Below are 19,445 nucleotides of genomic sequence, written 5' to 3' on the forward strand. Positions count from 1 at the left end.
GCGCCTGGGTGGCTCAGTGGATTAAGCCGCTGCCTTCGGCTCAGGTCATGATCTCAGGGTCCTGGGATCGAGCCCCGCATCGGGCTCTCTGCTCTGCGGGGAGACTGCTTCCTCCTCTCTCTCTGCCTGCCTCTCTGCCTAACTTGTGATCTCTGTCTGTCAAATAAATAAATAAAATCTTTAAAAAAAAAAAAAAAAAAAAAGCTTTATGCTAAGGTAAAGAAGCGAGTCACAGACGAGACAATGCATGATTGCATTTATATGAAGTATCCGGAATAGAGAACTTTCCAGAGACAGAAAGTGTGCTAGTGGTTACTTGGGCCTGGGTGAGATGGGGCATTTGAGAGATGATGGTGGAGGTGTTTGGTGTTTTGGTTTCTTCTTGGGCTGATGAAAATATTCTGAAATTGATAATGGTGATAGTTGCACATTCTGTGAATATACTAAAACCCCCTGAATTGTGGGTTTAAATGGATGAATTGTACAGTATGCGAATTACATCTCCATAAAGCCGTTAAAAAATAAATACATAGGGCGCCTGGGTGGCTCAGTTGTTAGGCAACTGCCTTCAGCTCAGGTCATGATCCCGGAGTCTCCGGATCGAGTCCTGCCTTGGGCTCGCAGCTCCACGGGGAGTCTGCTTCTCCCTCTGACTTTCTCCCCTCTCATGCTCTCTCTTGCTGTCTCTCTCTAAAATAAATAAATAAAATCTTTTAAAAATAAATACATACATACATAAAAATAAAAACTTTTTATATAATGGAAGCAGGGAGCCCTGCTGGAGACAGGAGAGCATGTGGTTCTCTAGAGGAGAGTGGGCCAAGCAGGGGCGCCTGGGTGGCTCAGTCGGTTAAACGTCTGCCTTCAGCTCAGGTCATGATCTCATGAGATCGAGTCCTGCATCACGTTCCCCACTTAGTAGGGAACCTGCTTCTCCCCCCCCCCGCAAAATAAAATAAAATAGAGTGGGTTAAGCTCCCATTCTTCCTTGCCTTATCTCTGTCTCTCCCCCCCCCTCTTTGGTTTGTATTAACAGGATACAGAAGAGAATAAAACCAAAGGATTCGAATACTTACTGAAGGCGGCCGAAGCTGGCGACAGACAGTCCATGATCCTGGTGGCTCGGGCTTTTGACACAGGCCAGAACCTCAGCCCAGACAGGTACTGTGGCTGTCACTCAGGTAGTGCTGATGGGCCTTGGGCTACAGATGGGGGCTTCCCCTCAGGATCAGCACCGACCTGGGTTCTGGGCTTGGCTCCCCCATTCCCAGTCTCTGCTGGGGGTAAGTCACTTCTCCCTGACTTCAGCCTCTTCCTGATATGAAATGCGAGTAATTAAAGAACCTGTATCCGAGGATGGTTGTGGGAGGGTTAATTGAGATGATGCCTGTAATTCCTAGTGTGCATGGCAGATTGAGCAGGAGATAACATGACGGACCTCTTAGCCATTGTGTGAAAAGATTTGCTTTTGCACCAGAATAGTTGTCCCTAGATGATAGGATTAAAGGTGGTTATAGTTTCCTCTTTCTACTTTTATTTTTATTTATTATTTTATTATTTTTTAAAGAATACTTCATTTATTTTTATTTACTCTTTATTATTTTTTTGAGAAAGAGAGTGGGGAGGAGGGCTAGAGGGAGAGGGAGAGAGAGACTCTCAGACTCCCTGCGGAGCATGGTGCCCAACGCAGGGCTTGATCCCACAAGCCTGAGATCATGACCTGAGCTGAAATCAAGAGTAGTCGCTTAACAGATTAAGCTACCCAGGCGTCCCTCTACTTTTATTTTTCACTTTGGAGAGAGAGAGGGAAGGAAGGACGCTCTGGCTGTGGGTGATTCAGGTCTAGTGTGACTTTCCAGAGTGGCTCTGAGTCCCCGGGAGGCTACGACTCTGCGGGTGCCGGCACTTTTCCAGCTATGCCCTCGGGCCCAGGGGTCAGGACTGGTTTCTGCAGTGGGAGGAGGAAAGGGTGGCCCAGCTTCACCTCATCTCCCTGGCTTAGCCAGTGGGAAGTCCCAGAGGTTCCAACAGTGGAGATCATTTGGGGGAATTGAACTGGGCAAGGGACCCATTGCCCAGCCCCTGTGGCTCCCACTGGGTCGCAGCCACCCCTGCTGGCTTCGGGAGCCCGTGGGTTTCTGGACGGGAGCAGGGCAGGCACATCCATTGTCTGCACCTACAGGGTTGGAGCAGTCTGGAACCTCCCCCCTCTTTGGGTCAAGGTCTCATCTCCCCTCCCTGGGTTTAGGGAACGTCAGGACTGTGGCCGTGTCGCATGCAGCTCTCAGTGTCTAAAATGTCTTGATACGTAGCACCCTTCCTGTTCTACGTATCCCACAGCCCCAAAACTGACCAGATAGCTACTGTGTGACAATGCCCCTTTTTATTTGGACCGTCGCTTCATGTCTGTGATTTTTATCTCATTGAGAGTAAGAATCGGGTCTCCTGCCTCTCAGTAGTTGAGCGAGTGAACCAGCACCTCTCTCTGACGCAGAACGGTCTTCTGAGCCCGGTTGCATGGGTGACTCAACTAGTTCTAAGAAGGGAAGGGACTTGCCCGTGGTCAGCTAGCTAGCAAGTGACAGGGCTACGTCTTGGGTTTTCTCCCTCCAGCGTACTGTGCACCAGCCGGCTTCTCAGTGGACTCAGAGCTCCACTGGCATGGAGAGGAGGTGAACAAAAAAGACATGCTGTGGTTACGTCAGGTCAAATGCCACATGGATGGTGCCCACTGAGCGTAGGGGGAGGAGCCTGGCACAAGTGGGAGGGGCTGGAGGTAGGCATTGCAGATTTGTCTCTGAGGTCCTTAGGAAGACTTTCCTCTGTGTGTTTTCTTCTCATGCCTTTTGTTTACTTTTTATTCAAGATGATAGTGTTTTGTTTTGTTTTTGATTTGTTAAGAACTTTCTTTTAGATTTTATTTATTTATTTATTTGAGAGAGAGCGTGCGCACAAGCAGGGGGAGCAGCAGAGGGAGAGGGAGAGAGAGAAACAGACTCTCCACTGAGCAGGGAGCCCTATGCAGGGCTCGATCCCACGACCCAAAGATCATGGCGCCCCTGTTAAGAATTTTTTAATGGTAAAGCTATCAATTCTTAGGCATATGCTTCTCTTTAGAAAAAAAAAAAAATGTTTTTCAGAGCTGGTTGCCATCCCTGTGGGGGGAGGGGGCCACATTTCCACTCGTTGGCCATCGTTACTGGGTTTGGGGCAACTGGTTTTTAATATTCGTATAGTTAAATCTATCACGATTTTCTTTTATAGCTTCTGCTATAGTCATTTTCTTATTCTTCTTCCTCATTCCAAGCAGTTCCAGCCTCTTCCATTCAGGGAGCGTTAATTAAGGGCCAGCTCTGGGTAAGGCAGGGCCCCATGTAGGCCCAAATTTGCGTTTCTGTGGTTTCAACCTTCTCAGAAGTTAGCACTTAACACGGGAAGGAAAAGTCCTTGGAAATCCTGAGGCAGGGTGGGCACCCTGACCACTCGGGGTAGAGTGGGGTGGGGCAGGGGTTGGGCAGAGATTAGGTCCTTTCTCCTCTTTCCCCGTGTAATGCATTTGGGGCTGTTCTGCTTTGCCCTTCTAGACCAGGGAGGGTCCAAGCTGAAAAGAGTGAGATCACGTAGTATGGTAGCTTCCAGTCCACTGTTAAAACCGTAATTGGTCAGGTATGTCACTGATCCTTGTCAGATGATTTGCCCTTCCTGGGAACTAAAATGGAACCAGTGTTCTCTCCTGAACCCCATCCCAGCCAGCCACGTGGTTACGTTTATTCCTTCGGCCTCCTTGAGGGAGGCTGAGCTATTTGCCAGGCCCCGAGAATGCAGCAGTGGACAAAACAAAGTTCCAGTCTTCTTGGAGCTTATGTTCTAGCCAGCAGAAACCATGATAAACGAGTGAATAAGTAGACAGAATTGCAGATTGGGGTGGTTGTAGGAAGTGAGGTGTTTGGGGATGATGCCTCCAAAGAGGTGATGTGGGAGCCGAGGTTGGGGGGATGGGAGCCGAGGTTGGGGGGATGGGGAGTCAGGTATGGAAAGGTGGGGAATGAACGCTCCAAGCGGAGGGAGCGGCAGGTGCAAAGACCAAGGGACAGACAGGGTCTGGCATGTTCAGGGAAGAGAAGGGGGCCCAGCCAGTCTGGCGTTGAGGAAGGTTAGTGGGAGTGAAGACGGGGGTGGCCCCAGGTGAGGTGTGAGGTAGGGCCTCAGAGGAGAGGCCAGCAAGGAACTGGTGCTGTGGCTCCTGGAACATTTCATGAGACCCACAGATTTTCTTATCTGCATCTCTCTTTGCTCTTTCCTGATGTGCTATAAATAGTTGCTCACATGCTTAGCTAGTACACTCCAAGAAAAAGAGCCCGCTGCCCTGTTTGCTCTGTATTTCGTGCCGTTCCGATGTGGGTGGAACATGTCTGCCCTCGGTGGCTTGGCCGTTCTTGGGCTATAGTAGGAGAAAGAGTTGAGGGTAGAGGGGCAGAACCAGAGAGAGAAGCCCGCTATTCTGGGGAGAGCCCCAGATTGTGCTGGAGGAGAGCCAGAGCTGGCCAGCACTGGCAGAGGCCTTGGCAAAAGGTCCCCCACCCATCTCTTCTCCTGCTTGAGTCATAAGGCAGACTGGCTGGTGTCCCAGCCACTGCTAATGCTAGCCCAGAGTGTGACTTTGTACAAACTAGAAAAACAACCCCCCTCCTCAAGATACTCTACACATCTGTTGGAAAACTGTGTAATACACCAGTCTTGCTAGGGAAAGCTACTTGACTGCTGTCTTAATATGTAAATCCGCAGTACGAATGACAGCCCTTAGATGTGGCAGAATTGGACACTAGGGGTCATGAATCATAGGTGGTGGCCCCGCTGGGATCCCTGATTTGTCCCTCCTGCTGATGGACCTCCTCCCTCTTGTCCATTGCCATGGTAACTTCTAACTTTTCCTTTCCACGTCCTGGAAGGTGCCAGGACTGGCCGGAGGCTCTGCACTGGTACAACACTGCCCTGGAGATGACGGACTGTGACGAGGGCGGTGAGTACGACGGGATGCAGGATGAGCCTCGGTACACGCTGCTGGCCAGGGAGGCTGAGATGCTGTTCACTGGCGGCTGCGGGCTCGAGAAGGACCCACAGAGATCAGGTAGGGCCTGACTGAGCTGCCCCTGGTGAGGTGGGGGTGGGGAGGATCAAGCTGGGCTGGGAGGGACGTAATTCCTGCCTCAGTGGGAATTACAGCAAGACACAAGACTGAGTCTCTTCTTTCATTGGAGAGGAGAGAGATTCCTACCGCTTTATGGAGCTGGTATGAAGATGAACACTTTTTTTTTTTTTCCAAGATTTTACTTATTTATTTGCCTGAGATCACAAGTAGGCAGAGAAGCAGGCAGAGAGAGAGAGGAGGAAGCAGGCTTCCTGCTGAGCAGAGAGCCCGATGTGGGGCTCGATCCCAGGACCCTGAGATCATGACCTGAGCTGAAGGCAGAGGCTTTAACCCACTGAGCCACCCAGGCGCCCCTGAACACTTTTGTTTTAATGGTTACGTATTAGGAGCTTGATATTTCTGCAGTTTTAAAAATTGAACTGACACTTTTATTACATAAAATTCACCATTTTTAAGTGTGTGGTTCAGTGGCTTTCAGTATATTCATCATATGGTGCAGCCATCACCACTGTCTGATTTCAGAACATTTCTGTCACCTGTTAGTGGTGATTCCCCATTTCCCTGCTACCCCCATCCCTGGCAGCCACCAACTTACTGCCTGTCTGTATAGATTTACCTAGATGTTTCATATAAATGGGATCATACCGTACGTGGTCATTTGTATCTGGCTTCTTTCACTCAGCATCATGTTTTCAGGGTTCACCCATATTGTAACATGTATCTGTACATCATTCCTTTTTATTACCAAATGATTTCCCAGCATACAGATATAGCGTGTTTTGTTTATCTACACATCTGTTGATCTGCACGTTATATATATATTTTTTCTGTTACATAATAAACATACTGACCTCCTGATTCCATAGGACGAGCCTAAATTTAAAAGTTTGAAAGTTAAAAAAAAAAAAAGACTAAGCAAATAATAATGAAATTATTATAATGCAATTCTATAATCTATAATGCAGTTCTATAATCCTTATGTGAAATTTCTAAATCCAGAAAAACTCAGAAAACCAAGTGGTTTTATACATGTTGCACAAATTTTCTTGGAAGTAGAACCTCTCCAGAACTGACACGGGGCTGTTCATAATCTTTTATTTCTTCTACTTTATTTCTTCCCCTTCCATGCATTCCTCCCAATTAGTCTTGTCAAAATCCCCAGCCTGATTGTCATTGGCTCAGATAGAACCCCAGCCACCCACGCCTACACCAATCACTGAGCTCATGGAGATGGCTTACTCTGACTGGCTGTGCTTAAGTCTGGATGTCTGATTGGCTATGTGGAAGGCCGTAAGGCCTGGTGGGAGTCGGAAGGGTGCTCTGATTGGCCAGGCTTGAATCACGTGCCCACGCAGGGTCTGTACGCCGCAAAGAGATGAGGAGTAGTTGAGGATGGCTGTGTTCCCCTGGAGGGGGTCGGGGACGGGGGAACTGGCAAAAACAACAGGCGGTTCACTTCTTTGTGCCCTACTTTGCTCTTCTTCAGGCGACTTGTACACGCAGGCAGCCGAGGCAGCGATGGAAGCCATGAAGGGCCGGCTGGCCAACCAATACTACCAGAAAGCGGAGGAGGCCTGGGCGCAGATGGAGGAGTAGCTTGCCAGGAAAATCCCGGCCGGCCAGACCCAAGCAGAAGCGCTAAGACAGGAAGAAAAAAAGACTTACTGACTTGCTTAGGTGGTGTTTGGAGGGGAGGGGCAAGTATTTTTAGTGTGTTGTAAATCAACTTTTGTATTTCGTTGTCTGACGCTTGTAAATGTCTTTGCTATTAGCGAAGACACTACAGCTGCCCCCTAGGGCAGCATCTTGGGGAGCGGGGATTGAAAAGGCCCCCCAATTTTTTTTTTTTCCATGAGATATAAGAAAGTGCTTTTCTGCCATGGGTTAAAAATAGGGCTTTGGGCTTTGCCCGCCAGCTTTTTCAGGCTGTACTGAAAAGAAATATCAGGCCCACAGAACTTGTTTCCTGAGCTGTGATGGGGAAGGCAGAGCTGCACCGAAGCTTTCCATGGGGTGTGGATTATCATGACTTAGTGCAGAGCCCTACCTCTCAGAGCACTTGGGAGCACGCATGGCATCCTTCTGCGGATGTGCGGTTGCACAGTACCCAGGCCCCCTTCCGCTCTTGGCAAAGGCCTGCACACTGACCGTTCGCTAACCTCCTCATTTAATTTTCTTCCCAAATGCAACTGATTTTCTGGAATACAGCCAAATTCTGTCTTTCAGCATGCTTTTTACAGTGGGCTTTATAAAGCAGGTTTGATTTTTTTTTTTTTTTTTTTGTATGCACACATTTACTACCTCTAACTTCTCCAGCTAGCGTGGAAGTGGGTGCGCCTCAAATCTTTAACGTATTTAAGGACAGCCGTTTGGAATTGGAGCCTTTCCTCCAAGCAGACATACATACTTCACATCTCAGTGGCAGCATCCACAGTGTTTAACCCAAGTATCTCTGTACAGTGTTCCTCTGTGGTTTCTTAGCATCTGACATTCTGACGTTCTTATGTAGGCTCTGTTCCCCAGCCCCTGTCCTTGCCATTTTCTGCTTGAAGCTGCGCTGATTTTCTTGCAAACTGCAGCAGGACGATTTCAGCAGCAGCCCCTTGAGATTTGTCTAAGATGTTTGAGGATGAGAGGGCAAGAACTATAAACACTCATTAGTTCCAGTAGTTACCCCAGGGCCAGGCTGTGGTTCTGTATTTAATGAGCTTTCCCTTGAAAAGGAGTAAGATTTAATATCAGTATGATTTCAGCAGGTGTGTCAAGGCAAAGCGAACACACTGCTTTGATCAAGCCCCAGTGCTGAAGAGGCCTCTCTTTCTGTGCTTAAAAATGAAAACAAAACAAAATGAAAGCAGAATGTGACATACAAGCCGTTCTTATCTGTCCATTAAAACAGCTCCTTCAATACATTACTGTTAAGTGCTGTGGAGTCGCGAACCCATGCCAGCATTTGAACCTTTGGTTCCAAAGTTCAGAGTGCGCACTAGGGGAAAAAAAATCAAGCAGGCTCAGAATTACCCTTAAAAAAAATCCTTTAGAACATTTGTAAATTACAGTTTCCCTCATTTTTGTGTATGGATTCACCACAACCAGCTTCCTTTCCAAGTGGGGACTGATCACCCTTTTTCATTTGCACCCCATCAAGGGGGTTGGCTTACATTAGGTTTTCATTTGTGTGTTTTAAACCAGTGCATACAGTTAGTTAAATTGCAGATGGTAAATGTAAGTGAGAAACGGCTTGATTGTGACTTAACTTCTTACCTTCTGTAAAGGGCCAGGTAGTAAATATCATAGGCTTTGTAGGTCCTAGGGTCTCTGTTGTAACTACTCAGCCCTGCTGTCGTAGTGAAGAAACACTCAGGAACAGTACGCAAACGAATGAGCTTGTCTGATGGTCCAGTAAAACTTTTCTTACCAAAACTGCCTGCCTAGGCAGTGGTTTGCCCACTCGGCTCTAAGCCTTGACTAAAGGGTTACTGCAATATGCCCGGAATCAAAAGCGATATCAGTTTTTCAGCTTCCAGTGCTCAAAAACACAGTGCCTTGGCAGAGGAAGCCCTTGGAGATAAATGTGTGAGCAAACAGAGAGCCAGCCCTGGTCACAGCACCTGATCTGTGGCTCTGTATCTTTCTCCCAGTTAATGATTTGTTGTCCCAGTTGGCTTACAGTGTCATACCTCCAGTTCCAACGCACACACCTCCATGCCCTTAACTCAGCCAGCTTCTCTTCCAGGAGGCTGGGATGGCCTGGATAGAGAGCTTAGCAAATACTTATTGAAGACCAGTGAGAGTCAAATGATCTGCATGATGCCCAGATCGATCTGAGCCAGTAGGAGAGCTTATCTCACCTTCAAAACCTAGTTTTGTGCCTGCTAAAGCTGGTGAGGGCATTCCCCTCCCACCCCCACAGATTCTGGGCATGCAGAAACAAAAGACAACCCCAGGACATTGCATCCCAACTGGGAAAACATCAGAGACCATCTTTAAGGACAAGAACAGGTTCAGGAGATCAGCCTGGGATATGTCCTGTATCTTCCATCACAGATGGAGAAACCAAGGTTTTGAAAGACAAATTCTCACAGTGACCCTGCTGGTTAGCAGCTAGCTACAGCTAGGATTTGAAAGCTGCTGTTACTTAGAGGATCCTGGGAATAAAATTTAAAATTAGATTAGAGTGTAATGTCCCTTTCGGGTTTGCTGTGGGTTGGTTTTTTTTTTGTTTTGTTTTGTTTTTGTTTTTTTTTTTTAAGCAGACTTTATGGATGTAAGAAGGGGAAAAAAAAAATCCCAAACCCCTGGGCATCTGAAACACACCCCCACCCCCCGCTGCCCTCCCCTGAGGCACTGTGGGGATTCATAATCAAATGCAAATTTGGGGAATCAAACCAGGTAAAGTGCCCTCCTTGCTATCTTAATGACTTCCTTTCATCCCAGCACATTTGTCTGTGGTACTGGACATGCTTTACAAATGGACACATGTTTACAAAGGCATATGCAGCTTGTGTGGGGGAAAGGAGACAAAAATATGCATTTTCTCTGCATGGATTTGTTCCTGTTACTCCTATTTCTACTCTCAAGGTAACCATTTAACCTAGACAAGGTGGACCTTGGGTGGGGGCCAGGGGAGTGGCCTGTGTTACAAATTTATTTTTGCATATGTATTCAGTTCCATATGGTCTTTTCAAATAAAGTGGTTTCTTTGTTTTCCCTTTTGAATTCAAATGTCTCCTAGTAACAAGGGATGGAATGGCCTACTGGATGAAGTAGCTGTGCGGGGGCGGGTAGGTGGGGAGACAGACTCCCTCTGAAAGGATTAGCTGGGATTCAACTCCAAGTGATTGTCACCACAGGAAGTGTGTAGGCACCATGTTGCCCCATTTCCCAGTCTTTCAAGAGCTGCTGAAATTGGATGTGTGAATGCAGGTTCTCCTGATTTTTAATATTTCTAATACTCATTTTTTGGGGCGCCTGGGTGGCTCAGTGGGTTAAAGCCTCTGCCTTCAGCTCGGGTCATGATCTCAGGGTCCTGGGATCGAGCCGCGCATCTGGCTCTCTGCTCAGCGGAGAGCCTGTTCCCCCCCCCGCCTGCCTCTCTGCCTGCTTGTGATCTCTGTCAAATAAACAAATAAAAAATATTTAGAAAAAAATAAAAATAAATTCTCATTTTTTAAAAAAAATTTTGTCTAGATTTGTCCCTACGTGGTCCTTTTGCTTTAAAGTGTGTGAACCTCTTTTTTCCCCCATTTTTCTCATCCATAAGACAGAAAGGACAATCTTTATATTTCAGAGTTGTCATCCACCTCAAAGAAGATAATGCACGTTAGATGCGCTTTGTGATCCAGAATTTAAGAAAATCTTGGTCACTGGTATGTTCATTTGGTTTTCAAACTAATGCTTTTTTTTTTTTTTTCAAACGAATGCTTTTTTAACTTAAAGTAATTTGAACTTAAGCATAGTGCATTGAAGTCACACACTTGGGTCCATTGGCTCCTGAGGCCCCATTAGAGTGACAGGGAAAGAGATTTTCTTAATGGCAGAAGCCCATGAGGCTGGAAAGCAGAGGGATTATAGTTGGATTAGCGCTGAGAACTCCGCTGACCCCAAAGGGTGAGGCATTAGTACCAGGAACCTGGGGAAGGGGAAGTGAAACGGGGCTAAAAATATAGGGTCAGTTGAAAGACAAGGTAGCAGACTGCTAGACCAGCTCACCTTTGCATGTAGCCAGCTGGCTTCCTGTCCATCGCCCTGCAGAACCCTGGGAGGCCAGGCACAGTAGAGAGTCTGGCTACTCTACAGAAAAGAGGGTTAAGGGGGAAGTTACCATATTGGGTGTAAAGCTTCACCAGCCGCCTTTCCCCTCTCTGCTGCTGGGCATTGGCAGCCTGACTTTGACTCTCCTGGCAGAGGGCAGACAACTGGAGAAACCCCTTAGGGGGTCTGCAGTGACCACTTAAAAAGGTCTTTCCTCCTAATGAGCCTAGCTGGAGATAGCACCGCCGCGGAAAGACCTCAGCCGCCAAACCCCACCTACACCGACAGGAATCCCCACACCTTTTAGAGCCCCGTTCTTAAACTTGAAGAGTCAGCCAAAGATCCCTACGTAAGGACAACAGAAGGGGGGGGGGAAAAAAGACACCAGAAGAAACCATCTTGGAGGAAACAAAATGCAGGACGGTTACCTTAAGAAACAAAAAATCTGGTTAATTTTCTTAGCTAAGATATTGCAGGTGCGGGGTGCCTGGGTGGCGTATTTGGTTAAGCGTCTGACGCTTGGTTTCAGCTCAGGTCATGATCTCAGGGTTCTGGGATCCAGCCCCACAGCAGACTCCGAGCTCAGTGCGGAGTCTGCTTGAGGTTCTCTCTTTCTCTCTCTCTCCCTCCCTCTCTCCCTCTTCACTTCCCTTTCATGCTCTCTCTCTCTAAAATAAAATCTTTAAAAAAAAAAATTACACACACACGTACACATGCACGCACCTGGCTGGCGCAGTGGGAGAAGCGAGTGACTCTTCATCTCCAGGTTGTGGTTACAAGCTCCGTGTGGGGTGTAGAAATTACTTAAAAATAAAAAAATTTTTTTGCATCCACAAAAAGAACAGATGCAATTCTAAAAATTCACGCAACAGGGACGCCTGGATGGCTGAGTCGATTGGGTGTCTGCCTTTGGCTCAGGTCCTGAGCCTCGGGCTCCCTCCTCAGTGTGAGGTCTGCTTCTCCCTCTTCCTCTGCTCCTGCTCTTTCTCTCAAATAAATAAAATGAAATCTTAAATACACACACACACACAAATACCAACAGTGCGGAAAATACTTGTAAAAAAATCCATGCAACGAAAGAGCACTTGTAAATTGAGTATATTCTTACAGAAATGAGTAACTTAATTAAAGGGTTGGAAAATAATGGAAGAAATCTCCCAGGAAGGGGAACAACAATATCCGTGATTTTTTTTTTTTTTTTTTTTTTTTTTTTAAATAATGCTGTTGGGGTCTGGAGCCAAAGGCCAAGAAAGGATCCTTGAGACGTCTTTGGTGCAAAAAAAAAAAGTGATTTTATTAAAGCCCAGGGACAGAGCTACCGCCGCCCCCAGATTGTAAGGAGCAACTGATTATATACCTTGGGGTTGGGGGGGATAAGGGAAGTTACAAAAGGATTTTCATCTGCTAAAGAAACTGAGAGGGTTTCCAGGTCTTGCTATTGTCAACCCAAGGTGGTTTTTCCCTCTAGCAATACACTAGCATTAAGACAGCTGGGAGCGTCCAAGAGGTTATATACTCTGACCTTGTCAGTGGGCGGTAGGTTTTAAGGGCATTTAATTTTTTTTTTTTTTTTAAGATTTATTTATTTGAGAAAGAGAGAGAACATGAGAAGGGAGAGGGTCAGAGGGAGAAGCAGACTCCCCGCCAAGCAGGGAGCCCGATGCGGGACTCAATCCGGGGACTCCAGGATTATGACCTGAGCCGAAGGCAGTCGCTCAACCAACTGAGCCACCCAGGCACCCCAAGGGCATTTAATTTTATCTACACTTCCTTCTGCCTTTGTTTCCCACATAGTCAACCAAAAAACCCCAAAAAGATGAAAAATGTAAGAGAAAATTCTAGAAGTCAGAGGAACAGGCTAACTGAGCAGTACATTGTTCTACAAGAAAACACTTAAAATGTTACCACTTTTGCTTTTTGGAGAAATTAGCTAAGAACAGCCCAAGGTTATTTTTGTGTAGATATGGGGGGGGGGGGGGTTGGTTTGTTTTAGGATTGTATCATTAAGTAACCTCTGTACCCAGCACATGGCTTGAACTCACAATTCCAAAGTCAGCAGTCACGTGCTCTTACAGCTGAGCCCGCCAGCTGACACCCCAACCGTGTGTGGGTTTTTTTGTTTCTTTTAAAAGATTTTATTTATTTATTCAACAGAGAGAAAGAGATCACAAGTAGACAGACCAGCAGGCAGAGAGAGGGAGGGGGAAGCAGCCTCCCCGCTGAGCAGAGAGCCTGACACAGGCTCTGTCCCAGGACCCTGAGATCATGACCTGGGCTGAAGGCGGAGGCTTAATCCACTGAGCCACCCAGGGACCCCTATGTGTGGCTTGTTTAATGATCTTTCACTTGGCCATTTAAAATTTGGGGCCAGTGTTCTAAGATCTTATTTTTATAGGTAAGATTTTCATACAGGGTTTTAATAGAAATTAAACTTGCATGTAGATATAGTTGTCATTTTTACTAAATTATATTTGCCATGTGTTGATTAAAAATTAAAGAACTGAACTCAGTCCTACCAGTATACAAATCATTTAGCAGTAAGCAAATAACTTTCACTGTAATACAGTGAGGGTTCCAGAAAGGTTTAGTTTCTTTCCTTCTACCTTGACATACTTACAAGTATTTCAGGTCACCAAAAGGAACTCCTAAGTCTGGTTAGGACTGGGTCTGGTATTTTCCTTTCAGGAGCTGTTTGAAACATCTACTTGGTTTTTTCCTACACACTTCTTCTTTCTGACTTAATGCACATTTTCAGTTTTCCCAATTACAAACTAAATTCTAGAGAGTTAGAGTTCTTAATATATTTTTTAAAAGATCTTATTTACTTATCAGAGAGAGAGAGAAAGTATGCACGAGGAGGCAGAGGCAGAGGAGAAGCAGGCTCCCTGCTGAGTAGACAGCCTGATGCAGGACTCGATCCCAAGACACTGGGATCATGACCTGAGCTGAAGGCAGCAGCTTAACCAACTGAGCCACCCAGGTGTCCCTGAAGCTCTTGTATTAAGTAATATCTACTGGGGGGGAAAAAAACAAGTGTAATAGTCTTAACTAAAACAAAAGAAAAAAATTTTTTAAGTCTAAGAGCCTAATTCAGGAGTTTGACACAATAGAGGGGATAGAGAATCTTTAGAAAATTTTTTTCAAGGATATTTCTCAGAACTGAAGGACGTATGTTTTCCAGAATAACGAGGCCTATGAGTACCTAACACACTTATAAAATAAGACCTATGCCAAGATTCATCTTCATGAGATTTCAGAACACTGAGGACAAAGGATCCTGAAGGCTTCCAGAGGGAAAGAACCAGTTTCACACAAAGGATCAAGAATCAGAATGACCTCAGATATCATCTCAACAGGAACATTGGAAATTGGAAGATGATGCCTTCTAAATTCTGGGGGAAATGCTCTTAACATACACTCATTTGCCCAAATTATTAATCAAGTACGAGGATAGAATAAAGACATTTTCAGATGTGTAAGTTCTCAAAAAAATTAGTCTTTCAGGTACTCTTTCCAGAAGTCACTGGAAGATTTGCTTTATCAAAGGAAGGCTAGGGTGTGTGGGAATAACAAGAAATGCATGGGGTCCAGCACCAGACTGGGGTGAAATCAGATCCGCAAGGGTGAAGAATGATCTCAACGTGGCGGCCTTGCCCGAAACTTAGGGTTTATAGTCCTGTGGGGGCGCCAGCTGGCTGAGTTGGTAAGGCATGCAACTCTTGATCTCAGGGTCCTGAATTTAAGCCCTATGTTGGGGGTAGGGAAGAGTTTACTTTAAAAAAGAAAAAGGGACGCCTGGGTGGCTCAGTGGATTAAGCTTCTGCCTTCGGCTCAGGTCATGATCCCAGGGTCTTGGGATGGCTCAAGGGCTCCCTGCTCAGTCTCAAATAAATAAATAAGTAATCTTTTTTTTAAAAAGTAAGAATTTAAAATAGCCACAATATAGTTATAGTTAACAATACTATAATAGTTAATAATATTTAACGATATTAACAATAGTTAATAATATTAAGTCTGGTAAGTTAAAAATTCATGATAATAACTAATGTATCAAGCATCTACTATGTTTTATTGAATCTAAGCATCAATTTTAAGACGTACCATTATTTTATGAATCAAGTAAGTAAAAAAAAAAAACAAAAAAAACTACTGAAAATAAACCACCTGCCATTGATCACAGGATACAGGTCAATTGTAGAGATATTAAAATGTGAAACACAATTTAATTCTGAGCGACAAGATATGGTATGTCAGTCACTGAGCTGGGTGCATACAGTTCTCTGTAACCTTGCAACAAACGTCAGTATTATCATGACCTTTTCACAGATGAGAAAGAGGAGGCTTAATGTGGTCCTATGGCAAAATCATTTGCGAAGAACGTTTTCATTAGTCAAGAAGGAAAGTTGGAAGGTTCTAAGATCAGGTGTCGTCAATGTTCCAACATAAATGGTGACAACTGAGGCTCCCATGTTACTCTCATGAGCCACCAGCCCCTTCCAGGGACACCAGGTGCTTGTTTACAAAGCTGAGATGCAGAGGAATTGGGGCGGGGGGCGGCACCAGCAACGGACCTCACAGCTGGATGTGTGACTCAACATAGGACATCCCACTCAGGGCTATCAACTTAGATGGATCTTTGAGTGGTCAAGGTGTAGGGTGACCGCATGTCCCAGTTTGCCAGGGAGAGCCTTAGTTCACACCGGTGCCCTAGTTTTTCTTCCAATTAAGCATTTGTTCCAGAAAAGAAAGAAAGAAAAGTGCTCTGAGCACGAGTGAAGGGTGTATGCTCTGCACACAACCAAAGCGTGTCTCCTGCAAGAACAAAGTTCCTTTTTGGGAAGCCCACCGTGATCACATGGTTGCCTTGGCTGTAGGTAACTCAGTGCTGGTTAACTTTTAGCAAAGAAGCAACTTGAGGGGAAGGAAGCAACTTAGAGAATGACAGGTAAAAGGGAAAGGATCAGACCTCAGCAAGTGTGTAGATCCAGGAAGCAGAAGGTGACAGATGGTCTGGAAGTTCGGTTTACCGCCTCACTGAGGATTTTGAGAGCCAGATTCAGAGTCCGATTACCAGGCTAATGCCTCTGATTGGCCTAATTGGGTCTTGTGCCCGCCCCGTTAGCGCTTTTGATTGACTGTTCCTTTTACATCCCGGAGGGTGTTTCCCAAAGGAAAAATCAGTATTGGAACCAGAAACCGGGGAAAGGCCAAAACAACAGGTTCTCACCCAGACAGAGTATTCCCTTTGGGGAGGAAGAGGAAGAGGGCTCTGAAGTTTAGAAGAGAGTGTTAAACTTTTTGGATGGCTTTGTTGCAAGCCTGTCAAAATTGTATTACAATCTGGCTGCCAGTGTGGATCCCCTGGGAGGCTAATTCAAAGATCACATTAGGAAAATTTTTTAAAAAATAGCTTTTTAATACTGTTCTTCCTCTATCGAGTAAATCACACAATCTTTAGTGTACAACTTGATGAACTTCTGAACATTTTCAGCACCCCAGAAAGCTCCCTTGGGCCTTTCCAGGCAATACAGCTCCACCCACCCAGCCAAACCCAGCACAAGGTGACCACTTTTTTACCTCTATCCTGGTAGACACTCTAGAGGACAAGAATGATTGAAAAGACTGACAGATGACCGTCAGCAGGGTGAGTAGAAAATTAGCTTCGAAGTACAAATCTCAGTGCCATTATATTTCCTAAGAAGAGGCTTAAGCATTTTATCAGGAATGTTCATTTCTTTCCAAAGAGATCATGCGGAAAGGTTTGGTCTCGGTCCAGGTCTCAGATAATTTTCCTTTGATGGAAGCAAGGGAGCAAAGAAGGGAGGGGATCCAGGACTGAGTCCCCGTAAGCTGAGGGTTTATGATATAGAGGGGTGCCAGCCTTCACCTGAAAGTCCCCAGATTGGGGGTGGGGGACAAATGAACAGTGTTTACTCTGTGGTGCTTCCTCCCTCCACCTGCCCCATTAACCAGGGACACCTGAGGAGAAGCAGGGACACCAAGGGATGGTGAGGATTTCAGCCCTTCCCTCTGTCTCCCCAGTTTAAAGCTGCTGGGATGCTGTGGGTCCAGGAGTTCTGATACAACATTCTGCTTCTCCTGCTTTTTAGGTTTGCATCTGATAAGCAGGGTCGGGCCTGGTTAGTACTTGGATGGGAGGTTTGCATCTGATTGTCACAGACAACTGTGTAAGGGGGCTTCGACCCTGCAAGAAACTCCCAAAGGGAGGCCCGGGGCTCTGCCTTTCAGAATCAGCCTGCATCTGTGCAGGATTCCTGTTAAGTCCCCCCTTCAATATATATTAGTAGGGACAGACCTGAATTGCTCCACAATCTTCTGTCAGAAATACCTCTAGCTTCATCGGAGCCCCTACCATACAAGCAGAGTTTATTTCTTATGATGGACAGCTACAAGGTAGCACTAGCTTGAGCAGATGAGGGGCATTTATTGTAATGATAAAAGGATGTCTCCACAAATGTGAATCCCACTGGGTCCTAGGAAGGGTCTTGAGGTGGGAGCTGGAAAACCTTCAGGATTTCTCTATGACTCTGTTTGTATCATTCTTTTTCTTGTATCATTCTTTTTCTGCTTGTATCATTCTTCCCCCCCCCCCCCCAACGCACTGGCCTTCTCTACTTCTCCAACCTATTTCACAAAATATGGCCATCCCAATGCTCCCTTTCTCCCTTACTCCTGTCAGTCTTAGACACTAATACTTTACACTCTAACACTGAACACAGTCAAATTAACAAATCAGGAAACCACCATGTCTCAGTTCAGAGTCTCAAAAGAGGATCTGATTGGTCTGACCCGAGTGCTGTATCTACCACAGAGACCCCTGCCCATGGTGTGGCAGGGATGGGGGCATAGCACAGAGGGGACTGCCAGGGATCTGCTCTCTGGGCAGTGCAGGCAATTCTTAGAAAAGTGAGATTAGGCAGATATTCCAGCAATTATCCTCTACCATGGGGATATTTCCTTTTGGAAAACTCAGCACACAACTCACAAAGTCCCTCCTAGTACTAAAACACTGCGACTAGATGAGTGCCTCTTTCGATCTTAAGAACTTTTCCTCATTTAGCTTTGAATCTCCCACAATGGGTAGTCTGTGTCCTCAATAGATGGCTGCTACTGTATTTCTTTAAAAATTCCTCTAAAAGCAACAAACTCTCCTGATGCAATGAAATCTTTGAATATCAATATTTATGTTAAAAGTAGATGGGGAAAAACTCAGTTGAGGAGGAATTGAAGATAAGGAGAGATATGGAATGCCCAAATGTTAGGGTGTGTGCTAGTTAGATATTAACCAGAAACTTGAATATAACAATATAATATAAACAACTAAAATGTCCGTATTCACATCATGGTATAAAATCTCTATGTATTGGTAATAAATCTCATAATGTTGGAGTAGAGGAACATGTTTCAGAATGATCTTGGCACAATAATATTTACAAAAATGGAAAACATACAGAAGACCATTCTATATATTGTTCATGAGAATATATGTATAAATATACAAATATCTGTATCTATAGGTTTAAATATATATAGATATGAAGGGATAAAAAATGGATTGAATACACGTCAAGTCATAATAATAGTCATAGCCAAGGGAGGATGTTTGGGAAGGAGGATTTATTTTTAATTTGTAACTGTCTAGTATATTTTTATTTAAAAAAATGTTTAACGCTCTAGTATATTTTTAAATGGATTTTTAAAAGGACAGCATATTCATATCGTTTCCTGAATAACTTTTAATGAAAAGTATGTACATAGGAAAAGAATTGGAAGTGAAATGCCACAATATAGGTGGTGAGAATGTGGGTGATTATTTTTTCTTTGTACTTTTTCTGTATTTTTAAATATCTATTTCCATCAACATGCATAGATATTTTAAAAGTATATTTGGGTGAAAAAACAGTTGTAGATTAAGAGCAAAAGTATGATAATATTTATGTAAAAACCCATAAACAATAAAAACAAAACATCAGTTCTCTATAGGTATCTATGTGTGCATATGAATATATGCCAAAAAATCCACATAAATTCACAGCAAAAAATCCAGAAAGATAGATACTAAGCTGGTTACCTCTGTGGATGGGACTTAGGGTCAAAGATAAAAAGAGCATTTCTTATCTGCAAAGTGTGAATATTTTGCAATATTCCACTTACTATTTGAGTAACTAAAAATTAAAACTCATAGCATTTCAGAGTAAACTGCTTACACCAGCTCCCCCTGTTTGGTTTTCGTAGCCCCTAGGGCGAATTACTGCTGAAATCCATCATTTCTACAGAGATACGTGGCTCCTGAGGTCTCCGGGTTAAACAGCCGACCCAGAACACAGATTCTTAAGCTGCTTTTCGCTCTAAACCCTATTTGAAACGAATCTGGGTGTAATTGTTGGAGCAAATGTTTTCTTTTAAAATATATGACACATTTAAAATAAGTCCATCAAAATCAGGCAAAGCACTAGAAACGTCAGTGAAATTTACTCAGTAAAGTATTAAGTAGCTTCCTGGAACAGCACACCGCGAGCAG

General features: G+C 44.9%; 1 protein-coding gene across 5 annotated transcripts in view; it reads left to right on the forward strand.

Annotated features, from left to right (window-relative positions):
* Positions 1–9,868, forward strand: part of EEF2K (eukaryotic elongation factor 2 kinase) — a 66,226-nt gene extending 56,358 nt beyond the window's left edge. For 4 of the 5 annotated variants that reach the window (XM_045993152.1, XM_045993149.1, XM_045993150.1 and 1 more), the window contains exons 16-18: positions 1,037–1,161; positions 4,950–5,128; positions 6,636–9,868. In XM_045993152.1, coding sequence (XP_045849108.1) covers positions 1,037–1,161; positions 4,950–5,128; positions 6,636–6,745 — 414 coding nt within the window. In that variant the 3' untranslated portion in view covers positions 6,746–9,868. Of the gene's footprint in view, positions 1–1,036; positions 1,162–3,310; positions 3,358–4,949; positions 5,129–6,635 lie in introns of those variants that run through there. The other variant, XM_045993153.1, reaches the window with a different exon arrangement.
* Positions 9,869–19,445: the final 9,577 nt, after the last annotated feature.

The sequence above is a fragment of the Meles meles genome, chromosome 21 (genome assembly GCF_922984935.1).
Source record: "Meles meles chromosome 21, mMelMel3.1 paternal haplotype, whole genome shotgun sequence".
Classification (NCBI taxonomy): Eukaryota; Metazoa; Chordata; class Mammalia; order Carnivora; family Mustelidae; genus Meles; species Meles meles.